We start from the raw sequence: 18,187 nt of genomic DNA, 5'->3' as shown, positions 1-18,187 counted from the left end.
TCAATAATTTATATTAATTTATAATCCAGTGCCTTTTGTTCCAGTGAACTCCTATACTAATGAACGGATTTAAATGTAATCCCCATTCTTCATGGAGTGCAGTTTAGTCCAACTTGAGAGTTAGAATAGTTTTTATTTGATTTGGGACCCATAATTATTTCTATTTCCAATATTTGCTTTGTGTGGACATATTTTCTATCAGACAATTTATTGACGGACGATTCGACAGTTCTGCTGTGAAATAATTTCAATAAAACAACAGGGAGCATATCACAGAATAGAAAAAACTAGTAGAAGTGGCCTCATGTTATTTTACTAAGGAAACCGATGTCACAGTAGACATATGTATCAGAATGGAAATTAAGCCTTGTTGATAAGATACTTACCTACATGTGCGTACACTCCATTGAAGGAATAGGGTTGTCAGGTTAGTTTTCTAACCGACTTTAAAAAAGGAGTTTCGGAACGAAGTTCCTTTTGGGGCGTTGCGGAGCGTAAAAAAGTAAAAGCGTAAGTTTTTCATGTATAGTGTATGTATGATATCTATACAGTTTATAATGCAATATTATAGTGTAAATGATGACTGATATGTAATATTTTTAAACAACATTTTATTTTGAATGTTTTACTTGGAAATATTTTTTTTGAGCGTTTTTTTAATTTCAGCACCCTCGAAACCATGAAAAAGCTTAACAAAAAACTTTATATTTTTTTGCAGCTGCCATCTTGAATTTTGACAGAACTTGCTGGTATTGGTTTCAACACTCAAGAAAACCATGAAAAAACTCATATAGGTAAGTATTTTTGTCCAAAATAAATAAATATAAATAACATCATAAAAAAACACACTCATAAAAAAAATTGCAGCCGCCATCTTAGTGTAAATTGTTAATTATGTTCACGAATGTATTATTATCGATCTCACGGACTATAATTCGAATACCTACTAATTATAAAAATAATATAACAATAAATCATTCTTATATACTATTGTTTAGATACTTATAGTTTTAAAAAAACTTTTGTTAAAAAAACGAAAACTGGAGTTTTGATGGAGCCGAGTTCAAATAGCCGTATACCACGCAATACGCTGGCATTTTTAAAAAGAACGTGGAAACAATTTACTAACCACGTGACACTCAACTCGGTTTGACCGCGAAAACCGCTTAGGGGCCTCGTCGATGCACATATTTGTGTGAGTGTGTCATTTCGAACGCTTGTAGGTAGTTTCCGTACTGGTCATATGTCTACTGTGCCGATGTCGCCAAACTCACACAATTATGTATTTAATATGTAATACACACACTCAATTCCGGCTTTATGATATACCTAAATTCATAATTACGAAAAGTGATAACTACAAATTTATTTACATCAGTTTCAAACTTAATACAATACCGCTAATCTCATATTCTCAAAGTGATTATGACAACCTCAGAACTATTTCTTAAATTGCGTAAAATAACATATTATAAAACTTTAAGAAATAGGAACTCTGTAACCATAGATTAGACTTCTGTCAAAATACCTAGTGTTGTACGATAATGAATAAACATCGATATGTTATTGATATAAGTTAGTGAAAACTAAATATATATACATATAGTACTTATAAAGTACGCAACGTCGTAAGCAAAAGTAAGTTATAATAGGCCAATATTTTTTCTTAGGTATAGTTTTATTTAAAAGGATGGACAATATTTAGCTCAATTCAAATAAAATCTAGACACGAATAGTCTTGGAAAGTTAAATATCAATATTATATTTACCTGGGAAGCAATACACGCATAAACATAGTATTTTTATAAGTATTCATCGTTATTCTGTATAAATCCAGGGGCCAGTAAGACATGATATCTTATAAACCGTACTGCTTCCATGCATAATTCGCGTGCGGAAAGAAAATTTCCAAAACAAGCAGTAACGAATGATAAATAAAAAGAGAGGCTATAAGTATTGATGAAGTATCAATAATCTTGTTAGTCTTATAATAATAATTATATGATATTTTATATTATGATGTACATATGCTATAATCATGGTCATGATAATAATTTAATAATGATAATGATTTGATAAAGATCTGGGTGTCACATTCATCACACCAACAGCTCACGTTTAAAGATCATATAACAACCGTTGCAAAGGAATCTTTCCAGCGGTGAAATGCACGCAATTTTAAAACAGAATGTGTCTTTCGCCTTCTGTATAGTGCGCTAGTTCGCAGTAAATTAGAAGCAAGCTCATGTGTTTGGAACCCCCATTATTCCACCTATGACAGGCTACTTGAAAAGGTCCAAAAAACTTTTCTCAGGTTTGTGTACAAACACAACTTTGGATATTACCCATTCATGTATCCTACAGCATTCCTCCTGGGCTGCCTTACAACACGCTTAAGACCAGGAGAGAGAATGATCAATTAGTCATGGTATGCAAAATAATCCGAGGTCAGATTGATGCTCTGGCTAGGCTCTATACCCCAGACAACTATTGCCGATCCCGGAAACACAGTCTCCTTGCTGTCCCTTTCTGTCGGACAGTTGCACGGGCCAGCTCCCCCATTCCGCGCACCCTCACTGCCCTCAATGCGCTGCTGGAAGCCTTTCCTGACTTTGACTTATTTGCGGATGCATGTAAGGAAGTCATGAATGTTTGCCTGAGGTTCAGTGAGACACTTTGGCTACGTTTACGATGTTACAAATAGGAATTATTACTGTTATTATCATGTTATTATTATTTTTCTGCTATTATTATTAAGAATTGTTCTATTTGACTAATCCATTATGTTATTTTGTTTTAAGACGACGATTGACAACGGTTGAGACGACTTTGATTCGTGTGTTGTATCAACATCTGTGTATATTTAAAATTTTCTTATTACTTTTGACATTGTTTAAATTTTTATTGTTAATTGAATTTTATGTTATTTTTAATTTTATTTGTAAACAATATTATATTCTGTGTTAATAAGTGTAATTGGTTATAGACCGTTCTTGTTAACAATAAATAAATAAATAAATAATCATGATTTTCGATCTATTTTTTACAATTCTATAACGTATTTCCTCTACTCAACCTTGTAAGTGGAACCTCAATATATGTAAAAAAATTAACGCTTATTTAGTTTAACTGGAATCTGACACATTTTTGTTTAATAATAGTTAGCTGTTCCTAAGAGAATTAAAACTAATAATTTGAATTCATCGTAGTTTCTCTTGTACACAATTACCAAAACCATATTATAACATTTTGCTTACTTACACCCTTATCGCATGATGCATGGAAAATAGCAATACTTGAATACAATTTAAAAGATAAAACTTATTTCGATAATATTATATCGATATGTACATGCATAGACTTGTTAAGTAGTAAGATATTTTTATTGTTTACATTAATTATTCTCACATAAGTTACATCGATTAAACGTAAAGGTAAATGAACCATACGTCGTAATATTATGGTGCATTTTTAATTGTATGTTTTGCAGAACACATAAATATATTAATTGTATTTAAATTGGAAAATTATGATTACCGATGATAGAAAATCCCTTCGTTGGACATATTTTTATTGCAACTATGATTATTGCAGTCCAAAATGGCACCATAAGGCATATCTGTATTTTTTTAAGAGATAATTATGCTTCACTTGTTATCAAATGACTGGTCTCACTTGAGCCTCGAGTAGGTACATTTGTACACAATAGTGGCGAGAGGGTAACGCACACATGCAACTTTCACTAGTTTTTTCTATTCCGTGGAGCATATAATACGAAATAATGCTTGATGTTATGAAATGTTATTGACAAATTTATACAAATAGTATTATTTATTATGTCCAGAACGTTACATCTGTCGCGTCAGCTTAGCTATTTAATAAAAGTCCAAATTACTACCAACGGGTGAAATCTAGTTTTATTTAAAAGATAATCTATTGAGAATAATAAATTAAAATTTCATCTGAACATGAAATGGAATATTTAATAACTAGCATAGCATAAAGAGGAAATATATCCTAATATCAGATACAATTAAGTAAATTCAAACTTAATAACTTATTAGTTAAACAGTACAGAGAACTCATGAAACACAATTTGAGTACAAAAAATATTCTACTTTTGTCTCAAGACGTAAGACTTGGTTTCCTTTGCACGGGTAATAAATTTGAAAGCATAATGAGTGGTTCACCTTACAACTCATTTGAAATTCTGTTTGCTTTATACGAAACTATAGTCATTAATTAGTTCTTTGGTCAAATATGAAGAGTGATTCCTTTTAGACGATGAGAGAAGTTAATTTTCCGTTTTAGAGTTTAAGAATTTGCGTTTCCCTCACTCCTAGGAATGTATTTTCCAAACTTATATCTGATATTAAAATTTATGGATAATACAGATTTGAAGCTCCACAGTTGACTCTTCTGATTTCTTTTTGCGACACTTCGATCGCTAATAAAGTAATTTTTTTTTATGAAAAAGGAGGACAAAATGAGCATACGGGTTACCTGATGTTAAGCCAACATTCTCTTGCAACACCAGAGAAATTAGAAGAGCGCTGCCGACCTTTGAAAAAGGTATCATTATCATCATGATCATCAGCTGGAAGACGTCCACTGCTGGACAACGGCATCCCCTAAAAATCTCAACGACGATCGGTCCTGCCCCGCCCTCATCAAGGTATTCCGTCGATCTAGACCAGATCGTCTGTCCTTCTTGTAGCGGGCTTACAAACACTGCGTCTTCCGGTACCTGGTCGCCATTCGAGTACTTTTCTGAACCACCAGCTTTCTGTTTGTCGCATTATGTGCCCTATCCACTTCACTTTCACTTTTTTTTGAAGAAACCCACATCCAACCCACAACTCATACCATAGCTTAGTATATTTGTTGAGAGGCGCAAGAAGTCCATAAATTTTCGCGGCAGCGTTCCAGAATTGAATCGGCCCATGTTCACTAGTAGGTCCCAAAAACAAATTTACACTGTTAATTACAACGCACGGGCGTAGAATGCCGTGGAAGCGGCCGACGAGTGCCAGAACCGAATTGAAGTTCAGATGGAAAATTACAGACACGCTCCAATGATTACTATTATTGTTTTGAAAATTGCGTATGCAAAAAAGTTGATCAATCAGAACGCTCGACGTCTCTGCTAACTTCATTTGTAATATACCTAGATTTATTATAATATCACTATAGTGTACCCGTGACATTACAAAGTCACTACAACCAGGAATTAAGTCGATTGACAATCTACCGTTAAATAATTATAATATCACGGCTTTGACAATATATATCATCTTAATATATATAAATCTCGTGTCACAATGTTTGTCCTCAATGGACTCCTAAACTAATGAACGGATTTCAATGGGGATTACTTCATGGAGTGCAGTTTAGTCCAACTTAAGAGATAGGATAGTTTTTATTTCGATTTGGGACCCATAATTGTTTTTATTTCCAATATTTGTTTTGTTTGGACATATTTTCTGTGAGAGTATTTTTGACGCGCGGTTTGACAGTTCTGCTGTGAAACAATTTCATTATAACAACAAGGAGCATATTATTATGTTACAATGAAAAATTATTGACAAATTCATCAAAAACGGTATTTTATTTATTATATACAGAACAACGTCTGTCTGGTCAGCTAGTACATTATATATTATTCTTCATTCGAACAAGAAACAAACGTTCTTTAATATTAACATTGATGTAAGACAGACATTAACTATTCATCATTATACTATTCACATTAACTATTCGTCATTCTTGTCATGGTTTTTCTTTAACTACAAAAATCAATTCTTGACAACTCTTTCCATCTGTTGTTCTCAAGTATCATTTTATGTATTCACTTCGCTTTTGTTCTCAATCTTAGATCACGTTTCTTCTCTTGGTATCTTGGTAAATTAATTTCACTAAACGCATAATATTTAATTTCAATGTGAAATAATGATGGGAACTTTTAAAAATCCCAAAATTTTAATTTTTGTCATGATTTAAGAAAGAATACTACTTCCCAGTTTTATTAAGCCTTAGCTTACCCCTTAGGCTCCTTCATAGGTCAATTTTACAATAAAATTCCAGGCAATATACTGGGACCCACTGAACACAAATTCAAGTAATATATTAAAGATTCTTTGACAAAGAAGGCATACTATATTGAAGTAGATTTTATTTGGAAGATAAAAATCCACGGTTTTTGACTGGTTTTGCGGATGCCACCTAAAATTGTAGCATATTAAGCTCACTAAGTAAGGAACAGGCGAAGCTAATATAAAGTGTAAAAAACAGTATTTAAATATAAATTAGATACTTAATGTACTTACAATTCCATCTCCGATATTTCTGATAATGCACGGCAATAGGGCTGTTGACCCTATTTGCGACGTCACGATCGTATTGTTTTCCGTCGCGAAGTGCTTCTCTAAAGTGCTAGCGTACAGATCATCTAGTGGTGGGAAAGAGACGGCTAGATCGTTTTCCTCCGCTCGCACTGTAGATGGCAGAGGTGATGAACCTAAAATAATAAAATAAGTATGAATAGTGGTTTATATAGGTAAATATTTTAATTCTCTCTCCCTATAATAGCTTACAGTATGGGAGCGATCTGCTGCAGAATTTCAAAATCAAATTACTTTGCGGTTATGTTCGTTACTAAATTGCGACATGACTCGAGTGCTCTTTCTATATTTGCGCTCATCGCAAGTCTCTTTTGAAATTTTCCCCGAGATACATTTCCTCTGTTGAGATAGGCGTTTCCCGCTGACTTCAATTGTTTCATTTCAATAGCGCTGCCACATATGTGCAGTACGTTAAGTAGATAATATGTCAGACAAGGTAGGCTTGTACATACAGATTATAGGTGAGATGTGCTTGTGTCGCACGCGCGATGTGACCAGGCGAGAGGCGAGAGCGGGGCCGCGGCGGGTGGGCACCGATTCCAAAAATAACTATAATTATATTGATTATTAAGTTGGAGAAGAATATGCATTTTTTTTTACTTTTTAGTGCATATTATTTTGGTGTCGCTTTTTTTAAGTCTGTTGTATTTTTGATAATTCTTTTTTCAGAAACATGATTGATTGACCGTACAATATCTGTGACCTGTAATAAGCTGTGCCAGTTTTTAAAACTTAAAAAGCTTTAACAAAAGAACAACATTAACAATTTTAACGAGTATTTTGCTTAATGCCTTTATAATGTAACTAAATTATTTATGCACTGTAAATATAAAATGTTATTGCAATTCATATTTCTATTACCAAAGGGGTTGTTTGAAACTTGTTGAAAACAATTGCTGATAAAATATGAAGACTGCAGATTGAAAATAAAAGTGTAGGTACTTTTAGTTTTGGTATTTCCTGATATTAAAATTCTAAAACTTTTTTTATATTACCTTATACAATGCTGTGGATACTCAATGAAAATATTCTTCTTAGTCTACAAGCTAAATTATTAAAAATATTTGCTTTGGTAGAGAGTCAACAGCTTGGAATGTTGCGGGAAATTAATTAGAAACCTTAATTAATATGAAATCAGATAACTTCATCAGGGTTGTATCACATATAAGTTTTGAAATCAAGTTTGTAAGCCCTTTTTTAATTTACGAGAGTAAAGTTAAGGGAATTACTGTTTTGCAAATTCAAAATCTAATGAAATTGACCTGAATTATTGGGTTGATATTTGACAAAGTTTCTGAATACATTACTCATAATGGTGTATCTCTATCAGTTTCTTTATAACTGTGCATTAAAATATTAGAAGATGCCCTTTGAAACACGCATCTGAGTTATTATCATAGATGGGCAGGTAATATGGTATCAGGTAAATTCAAAAACATTTTTAACCACTCTAGGACAAAAATGGTGTATTTCCTGTATAAAATCACCGAGAAAAAGTCGTTTTAGTTCACTGGTTTTAAATTAAAATAGAATTGTGATAGATTTCGGAGCGACACCTATTTCTTGCAAATATCATAACTTTTTAATTATTAACACATCCCCTTTTTTATGAAAAAGGAAGATAAACGAGCGTACAGGTCACCTGGTGTTAAGTGATCACCGCCGACCACATTCTCTTGCAACACCAGAGGAATCACAGGAGCGTTGCCGGCCATTAAGGAAGGTGTACGCACTTTTTTTGAAGGTATCCATGTCGTATCGTCCCGAAAACACCGCACAGGGAAGCTCATTCCACAGATTTGTAGTTTGATTGATACATTTGATTCTTTCTCAAATATTGTTTCAACACTCACAAATCAAAGTAAAAACGTATTCAGAAAAAAATCAGTGTTTTTGAATACGAACTTCGTCGTGGCCACTAAAGCAGCAGAAACTGCTCGTAATTTGAATAGCTGCTGTGTTTGGATAGAATGCCGCTAACGAACACACGGTGAGTTTTTAGCTAAATCGCTGCCGTAGTGAAAACTTTGACTTGAAAAAGCAACTGCAGCCACTAAGGTAATTAACGACAATGCCTGTAGAATGTGAATGATGTTGGTAGAAGGTGATTTCTCTCAAGCCAGCTTAATTAGCCGCGTAACTGAACGTGAATATTTACATAATAGCAAAATATTAAAAAAACTATAGCTCATATATATTTATCTTCGGACGAAAAATTTCTTTTAAAAATTCAATTACATACTAAATATTTTTAACCGTTTCGACGGATTTACGAAGATTACAAGCAAACAATGGAATGGGACGCTATGACAATTTCTTACCACCGTAGCTTCACCAAGCTAACCCTTGAAAAGTGAAGTGAAATGGTGAATAATTTCTGATGTAAATAATACAAAGCATACATTGGCCGTTCTTGCCGAAAGTCCACTTTTTAACAGCGAGCGTCCCTATTCGATCTATGCTCCGGGGAGGGAAGATATAGTTCGGATAACGTCAATAGAATTAAGTAGCTCAAAATCCCAACCACAATACCAAAGAGAGTGTCTGGAACTTTCTGCATTGACGAGTGAGATCAGTAGAGATTCCTACATGAAGGGTAATCGTAATTTTTTGTACCCGTATGTAGTGTGCTAGTCCTTGTGTGTGTAAAAGTATTGTAATTGTTGTAATTATGTATATATGCAGGATTGAATCTTAAAAAAAGTGTTTCTTTTCTAAGAAATACAAGTTTACTCTATATAGTCCATAGTCCAAGGAACAGGAGTCAGTCCTGATGTGCATGCTTCCGTAAATATAAAGTAGGAAAAGAAATGTAATTGGTAAGTTCGAATACGGATTTTTTCGGGAAACATAAGACTGTCTTATATCAAATAAACCTTATATAAATAAATAAAGATAAATACAGATATCTTTATTTAACCCTGGCGTCTGAAATCTATTTGACTCTAAATGAATGACATTTTTACATTTCAGATACATATAGGCAGGAAAGAAAGATAATACGAAATTGAATAATGAAAATGGTATGTTTGTGTCTACAGAATTTTACAAATGATTTAAGTTTTCATTAGTGTTAATTCCGCCAGTATTTTTTTTTAAACAATTCGACACGTGTTTCGCCTCTACAAGAGGCATCATCAGGACGTGTTGTCTCGCCAAAATCTGGAACGAGACTGAATGATGTCTCGTCCTCACAAACGAAACGTAAAGAAAACTTGAATCATTTGTATAATTATGGATTCCGCAAAGTAACGCCTACTTCAATAAATTTTCTACAGAATTTTATTTGCAATTTAGTTTTGTAGATTTATAACAACATGCTATAAACGCTCAAATATTTAAACACAAGAGCTTTCAGCTTAAATATCTTTACACAAAGAATATTATAACGAGCTCATGTTTTGTGTGACTACACAGAGTTGCATTGACAGAGCAAAATAATATTTAACTATGATAAATTTAAAGCGATGAGGTAGTATGATATGTGATACTAAGACTCTGGCCTATTCTACACAGGGCGATACTATACGATACGTTGAATTATTCCAGATGAGCAAAGATAACAGACTCGTTGCCTTTAAAACTCCAGCAGTACCGTTACATTTCGACACGGTTTCACATTGCTGTTGTCTTGCTATATAACTGTGAGACACTGCGAGACGTTGTAGTCTCGTGGTTTGCCAGTGCTTTGCAACGAAACCTGATCAGAATAATAACCGTTGAATCGTGGTTTTCAACCAACGAAAGAGGATCTACAAAGTCTAGAGGAGAAGCTTACATTAGAAGGTAGAAGAGCCACCCGAGAAGTGGATTCGAAGTGTTTATTGCTCTTTATACTACTACGAAAAATGTATAAAAAATACAATAATTTAAAAAAATATATATTGCAAATGTCAATTTAATGTTTGCCTAAATAAAATGGTACAGAAATAAGTACAGCATGGCAAAGTTTGAAATAAGAAATACATTTACATTATCCTCAAAATTAAATGTTTAGCGCCCAAGAAATGAAGTTTAGTATAAAGGATAGTTTAATTTGTAGATTTGGTTGCTATTAAGACATTAGTCTAAATTCTATCAGCAATTATATCATTGTTTCCTGATATTGTAATGAAATAATGTCACGAGTGAACTGTTATATCTTGATCGAAATATTTTTCCACAGAAATGTTCATACAGACTTACTGGTGGGAGGCTTCTTTGCACAGAATGCCGGCTAGATTTTTTTTTATGGAATAGGAGGACAAACGAGCGTACGGGTCACGTGTTGTTAAGTGATCACCGCCGCCCACAATCTCTTGATACACCAGAGGAATCACAGGAGCGTTGCCGGCCTTTAAGGAAGGTGTACGCGCTTTTTTTGAAGGCACCCATGTCGTATCGTCCCGAAAACACCGTACAAGGAAGTTCATTCCACAGATTTGTAGTACGTGGAAGAAAGCTTCTTGAAAACCGCACTGTGGAAGACCGCCACACATCCAGATGGTGGGGATGATATCCTAACTTGTGGCGTGTCGTGCGAAGGTGGAATTCGGCGGCAGGAATCAGGTTAAACAGCTCTTCGGAACACTACCCGTTATAAATGCGGTAGAAGATACACAACGAAGCGATGCCAAGTGATCCAGCCGTTCACAGAGCACTGGGTCCCCGACAATTCAAGCTGCTCTACGTTGCACGCGGTCAAATGGATCGAGCTGATACTGGGGTGCGCCAGACTAGAGATGACAGCAATACTCCATGTGTGGCCTGACCTGCGCTTTGTAGAGCGCTAGAATGTGGGCTGGCTTGAAGTATTGCCGTGCTCTATTAATGACACCCAGTTTCTTTGAAGCCAATTTGGCTTTTGCCCTCCAGATGGCCACAGAATTCTGATACTAGGCGAGGCTTTAAAGGAAGTGCTGTCGAAGAGTGGTGATACGACAAATGGGGTATTTTTAGTGGTAAACACGCAAACTTGAGTCTTCTGGGGGTTAAATTGGACAAGGTTCCGCGACCTTCTCAACAGAGGACTCGATAGAAGACACAAGTTTCTCCCGGCACTGCTCGACGATTTCCCGAGAGAGACCTGCATGGCCCGTGTATACGGCATCACCAGTGCTGTCGTCTGCATAGCAATGTATGTTGGAGGTGTCCGAGGTAGATTATAGGTACCACAACGGCGCCTATTTTTGCCGTGAAGCAGTAATGTGTAGACATTACTGTGTTTCGGTCTGAAGAGCGTTGTAGCTACTGAAGTTACTGGGCAATTGAGACTTAACATCTTATGTGTCAAGGTGACGAGCGCAGTTGAAGTGCCGCTCAGAATTTTTGGGGTTTTTCAAGAATCATGAGCGGCACTTTATTGTAATGGGCAGGGCGTATCAATTACCATCAGCTGAACGTCCTGCTCGTCCCTTATTTTCTAAAAAAAAATACAAAAATAAACGAAGAAATAAAAATAATTAAGGCTTACGAATTGAAATAAAAACGCCCATATCTCTCAAGTTGGACAGTATATCTATATAAAGATCTCAGTAGTTATATCAACCTTGTAGCCTAGACCAAAGAAATGAATGCTTAGAGTATTACAAAGCTTTACTCAAAAATTGTTCAAATTATTTTAATAACTCTCTGTTTATTTTTATTCAAGCGACTCTGTTAAATTATAAAGGTGATGCACACCGCATTCAATCTACAAAACAAGGGTGAGTTGCACACGGGTTTGTTACGACTCACGTAAATGAAATAAAGGGACAGAGTTTATTTATTTTGATGCCTGAGTAGCTTTTTTAAATGTTTTGTTTGTTATGTTAATTATTAAAAGGATTCTAATTATACTCGTCTTTCTGTATAATTTATCCTTTTTTGTTGGCTAAGCGTTCCATGTTCGCGGAGCTCGCTTTTGCATACAAAACTCGTATCACTATTGTAGCCTTAAATATTGTTACAACTTAAAAACGTCTTTTTTTATTTCAAATTTGGGACGCGTTTATATGATAGAAACTTCAATCATTTGCCGTCTTACAGGTAGTGACATGATCTCGTTGTTGCAGGAATTTTGGGACTTTTGACCAAAAATCGTGACAAGTAGATTGGGCACTCCTCTCTTGATAGTAACTCGAACACATCCAGATGGATACAGGTTCGAGACTGAGATTCTAGGCGATTTCAATATCCAGAACGCCCCTGATGTCACCTACCACCGATTATCCGGGGAGATCAGTCAGCATATGGTCTGAAACAACTGGTAATTGCACTGATGCGAATCCCAGAAAGCGGTGGTATCTTGGCATGAAAATACCAGCGAACTTGAAAAATACTACAACCATAAGTTTAGGTCCCTCAATAGAGTTATTGTCACACAGGCATGATTGGCGAAGACTTAAAAGCCTTCCCTCGGAAGCTGTTGCGTTCTGGTAACGCTGTCAACGGAAATTTCTGCCTGCTTTTCCACCACCACAGAGATGATGAAAAAGCAGATCTCCTGGGCTCTCATTTTACGTCAAACTCGACTCTGAATGACCAAGGTGCTACACCACTAACGCTTATTCCGCGGTACGACTCTAAATGTGCCAGAAGTAAAATTTCAGCATGGTCTGAACTTATCAATTATTGGCTGCGGTTTTTCCGAACCGATAAGATTTTGGGACCTTCAAGTTTAGAGCTTACCCCCAACTAAAAGCATCCTTTGACCCCTGGTGTTGCAGATGTCCATGGGCGGTTGCCTCTTCACTTCCTATCACGTGGGCTAAAGGGCAAGCCTTTAGCCCCCCTTATAGGAAAAAACATAGATTCGCGGCAAGACCATTAAAGTCATAGACATTTCAAATAGAACAATTTTTATGTATTGCCAAGACTTCATTAAATAAATACGTAGCATGTATTATTCAGATATAAAGTACAAATCTAATTTGGAAGAGAACTTATTATGGCCAGATTTTTATACCTTTCTAAAAATATTGTCAGCAACTACAGCAGGTATATTGCTATGGGGCAACGCTGCCGATATTAATACAATATTTGTGCTGCAGAAGAGGGCTATTCGCGCTATTTTTAACCTAGGTCCTAGAGAATCATTGAGAGCAAAATTCAAAGAAATTAACATCTTGACTGTTGCTTCTCAATATATTCTTGATAATGTAATGTATGTTCATAGGCACATAAGTGAATTTGCCAGAAACTGTCATAACCATAATGTTAACACCAGGAACAGACATAAACTGATGATGCCTACTACTCGGCTAAGTTGAGTTAGTAAGTCTTTTGTGGGGCGATGCATATGCTTTTACAACAAGATCCCAGAATATGTTCATAGGAAAAGTATTACGTTATTCAAAAGAATTGTTAAAAATTGTTTATGTGGTAAACGTTACTATAACATAAATGACTTTCTTAATGATACCACAGATTGGGAATGGAGCGACCGCCCTCAGGCTATTAAATAATAAGTTTAATTGTGCAATGTTACTTTGTTACTTTGTAAATGTTACTTTAATTGTAAAGCATATTTTTGATGAAAAAAAAAAAAGCCCGCTGAGTTTGTTGCGCCCATTCTTCTCAGGCCTGAGGCATTCATTTTGGAATGGGTGGTAGTTTTTTTGACTTTCAATAAGCGATTTCACATCCTATTTTGAATAAAAATATTTGAATTTGAATTTGAATTTGAACGGGACTGTGTAAGTTTTGGCAAAGTGAATGATTACATAAAAAAATACAGAAAGCTAAAAAGATTTTATTTTACAAGTTAATTAATCATTGTTTAATATACAATTTAATGTTAATAATTAATCATAATATTATTATTTTCTTTTTAAGAATGTAAAGTGGCCACACTGTCAGATAAATGGCAAATAAAAAATGTGTGTGTACTTATAATGTACGCGCGCAAGAAGTGTACTTGTATAAATTATACTTACGACATAATTTTGCTAAATAACGTTTATTTAAATATCATTATTGTTATTTTTTTACAAATGTATAGAAATTATTATTTTGACTTTAAAATTAATACATATTAAAATTAATTAAATTCTAATCCCTTGTCTTCTTTATGCATGAAATTAAAAAGCTGACGGTTAAGATGATTTTTATGAAACATGCGTACAGGTCACCTGGTGTTAAGTGATCACCGCTGTCCACAATCTCTTGCAACACCGGAGAAATCACAGGACACACACACGCGCTTCTTTTGAAGGTACCCATGTCGTATCGTCCCGGAAACACCGCACAAAGAAGAACAGCTTTGTAGAACGTGGAAGAAAGTTCCTTGAAAACAGCACTGTGGAGGACCGCAACACATCCAGATGGTGGGGATGATATCCTAATTTGTGGCATGAAGTGCGAAGGTGGAATTCGGTTGCAGAAATCAGGTTAAACAGCTCTACGGAATACTGATATAAATGATAAATGCGGTAGAAGACACAGGTTAAGATGATTAGAGGTCTACTGACACAAATTTTTGTTGCAAACAAGCCTTGACTGTTATTCTCTGCCATCTTACTATATCTGTTTTTGCTCGCCTCTACTGCGTCATTTAAGAATAAGTTAAAACAACAATTACTGTCCTTACCTTACACCTTGTATCTTTATTCATTATTATATCCACTAGTAGGTATGTCTATGTCTTGATTTATATAATATTGTGTATTCGCCTAAATATCCCATTGTTTACTTATCTTCAGGTTCTGTTGTCATGTCTGTATAATTAATTGTAAAACTATTCTAGGATATATCCAATATTGTAATTTTTATATTTTATCTAGCTTCATTTTGTATAATTGATAGAATTAAACGGAAATATACCTTCGCCAGCGCCAATGGCAGTGTGCACGAGGAAAATGACGATACATAGACATCTCTGTCCCTCCAATGACATCCTAATGGTATACCTGCAACAGTAAAATAAACATAAGTACTATCAGTATTATCATCTATGATTCCAATAAAACTTGTACAAAATACTTCTTATATACATACAACCCTAAAATTTCACCCGTCTACGACCAACACATATCTTTGTATCGAAATTTTAATATTATTCTATTCCATGCACAGATACGTAATAGAGTTGCAAGAATGTAATCGAATATAATGATTATTGTAGTATGATAAATCTTATGTACGATATATTTGGTAGTTCTGAGAATTGGTCGTCATCTATTTTTTATAACCCAAAAAATTTTCACTATTATTTTATATGGCAATACAACGTTTGCTGGGTCAGCTAGTTTTATTTATATTATATCAGGTCGCAAGCCGCGCATATAGTCGATCGTATTCGCCCACGAATTGTTCTTGGAAACGTAATCAGTTTTCACGCACAGAACGTGTGTTTAAATGTGATTTAGTTGATTTTTGGCAATTTAAAGTATTTGTTACGGTTAATCACATGCTGAGTTCTGATGAAAGTTCTTTTTATGTAATTGAGTTTTCTCATTTTGGCGCCAATACATTATACAATAATTTGCGATATTAAAATGGAGTGGGGTGATAAAGAGAACCGAATCGCTGTGATTGCATAACAAAAAGTAGGTATGAAGCCAAATGCAATTTTTAAAACTCTCCATACGCCTGGTATAAGAAAAATATTGTTTTCCTACATAACAAATTTTCAGTCTGTATTCATGAATTAGAACCAGTATTATGTACACAATTTATAATCTCAATATAAGTTCGTTAAGTATCTTTGGGAATTAGTTGATAAGCTAAAAACCGCCATTTTGTTTCCACGTGGATTTGGATGGGATAAATCACACAGGTACTCTTCGCAAATTAATTTACATTCTAATATTTAAACTTACCCAATTTAATCTATTGACTTTGATCATTATTGAAGCATCACTATGCTCAAATTTTGTGATAAATAGTTGGACATAGTTCCTGAATGACAGTTATAATAATAACTTTATTAAAAAGGAATGAAGTAGATTAATTATTTATTTGATTTCTTTATCTATTATTAGGGAACATCTACGAGTATGTCATTGTAAAATGTCAACATACAAATTTCGAAAACTTCCGTTTGTATTTGCGTGTGTGTTTTCTATTTGTTTCTCCTGTTATTGCTCTTTAATTCTTTTTTATTTTGTTTTGTGCTCTTAGATTCAATTCCTGGACGATGTGCTTATAATGTATCCCCAAAATGAGGATTCTTTCATCAAACCATACATTTTGTAATAAAAAATATTTTTTCGAAAGATTCAGATAGTAATCATGTTACTTCGCATGATTATTGTTTGAACAGTTAGTAATAAATTTTGAAAATCACCGAATCGTCACAATCCGTCTCAGCGATCCCTATTCGCTACCACAATCGAAAATTATTGCAAGCGAAAAAGTTTTGGGATCTCACCAAAATGAAGCTACTCAAAGAAAATTTGCTTGACATGATCAATTGCAAAAATAGGCCTTGGAGTATTAGATTAGATAACTCATTATACTTACTTACTTAAACAATGTGTTAAACGTTTATTTTTTCATATTTATTGTTTTCGACAACATTCGAAAATAATCTTTAGGGGTATACTTATTGAGTATGTAATTCAGTAAACTGGTAAGAAATTTACTGACTCCTCCAACGTATAATGAATTACTTGCAGAATTAAACTGATGTTTTTCTTACCCTGATACGTAACAATACAAAATTTCACTCAATTTATACAACATTTCAACTGTTATTATAAATTATGTACAAAATTCTTACTTGAATTGACTTAAAACACTTGCCTTATACCTTTAAACGAGCAATTCTTGTATATATATAATCTAAATCTCGGAACAGCTCCAACGATAAATCGATCTAGCTAGGTTTTAATTTAAAAAATTGTAGTTTTATCCGTGCTTAAATGAGAAACAGCTACAATAACATTAGAATACAAAGTAAATTTCACCACTTCAAGACTATAATAGCTCAGGTTGATTGGGTGATCCGGAAAGCAGAAGACCCCGGTTCGAATCCAGATGCTTATTAGTTTTTTTTTATCAAGTTTTGAACATTCTTAAAAAACCGAGCAAGGCTCGGTCGTCTAGATATTTCTATCTATATATATAAAAATGAATTGCTGTTCGTTAGTCTCGCTAAAACTCGAGAACGGCTGGACCGATTTGACTAATTTTGGTCTTGAATTATTTGTGAAAGTCCAGGGAAGGTTTAAAAGGTGAATAAATATGAAAGTTTTCGGAATTAAATAAAAACAACAATTTTGTTTTTCCTTTGATGTGTCCTCCGTCGTCCTATATTTGTTTTGTACGGACATATTTTCTATGAGAGAATTTATTGACGCACGGTTTGACAGTTCTGCTGTAAAACAATTTCATTACAACAACAGGAAGCATATTTTAAGAAATAATTCTTGATGTTATGAAATATTATTGACAAATTCATAAAAACATTATTTTATTTATTACTAGCTGATACCCCGCGACGTCGTTCGCGTACGTATTTTTACACCTTGGGTTACATTACTGGACTTTTATTAGGGATCCTTATTTTTTTTGAAAATGTTATATAGCCTATAACACTCGGGGATAATGTAGCTTCCCAACAGTGAAAGAATTATTCGAATCGGTTCAGTAGTTGCGGAGCCTATTCAATGCAAACAAACAAACAAACAAACAATCAAATCTTTCCTCCTTATAATATTAGTATAGATATACAGAACAACGTCTGTCGGGTCAACTAGTATTATATATTTATTTATTTAATGCTCCAACAGGGTGAACACCACTACAATTCCTTACTAACTAACATAGATATAACTATTTAAGTGACACCCCAATTATGGGTGCAAATCGAGAGTAATTAACAA

The 18,187-nt window shown here is 34.3% G+C and overlaps 1 protein-coding gene across 1 annotated transcript in view; it reads right to left on the bottom strand.

The window, feature by feature from the left end:
- The window catches only part of LOC126973010 (uncharacterized), a 158,009-nt gene that overhangs the window by 85,842 nt on the left and 53,980 nt on the right, over positions 1–18,187 (bottom strand). The window contains exons 2-3 of the mRNA XM_050820135.1: positions 15,183–15,268; positions 6,327–6,517 (exon numbers count right to left, since the gene is read on the bottom strand). Coding sequence (XP_050676092.1) covers positions 6,327–6,517; positions 15,183–15,268 — 277 coding nt within the window. The remainder of the gene's footprint in view (positions 1–6,326; positions 6,518–15,182; positions 15,269–18,187) is intronic.

The sequence above is a fragment of the Leptidea sinapis genome, chromosome 28 (genome assembly GCF_905404315.1).
Source record: "Leptidea sinapis chromosome 28, ilLepSina1.1, whole genome shotgun sequence".
Taxonomy (NCBI): domain Eukaryota; kingdom Metazoa; phylum Arthropoda; class Insecta; order Lepidoptera; family Pieridae; genus Leptidea; species Leptidea sinapis.
This window is presented reverse-complemented; position numbering and strand designations above follow the sequence as displayed.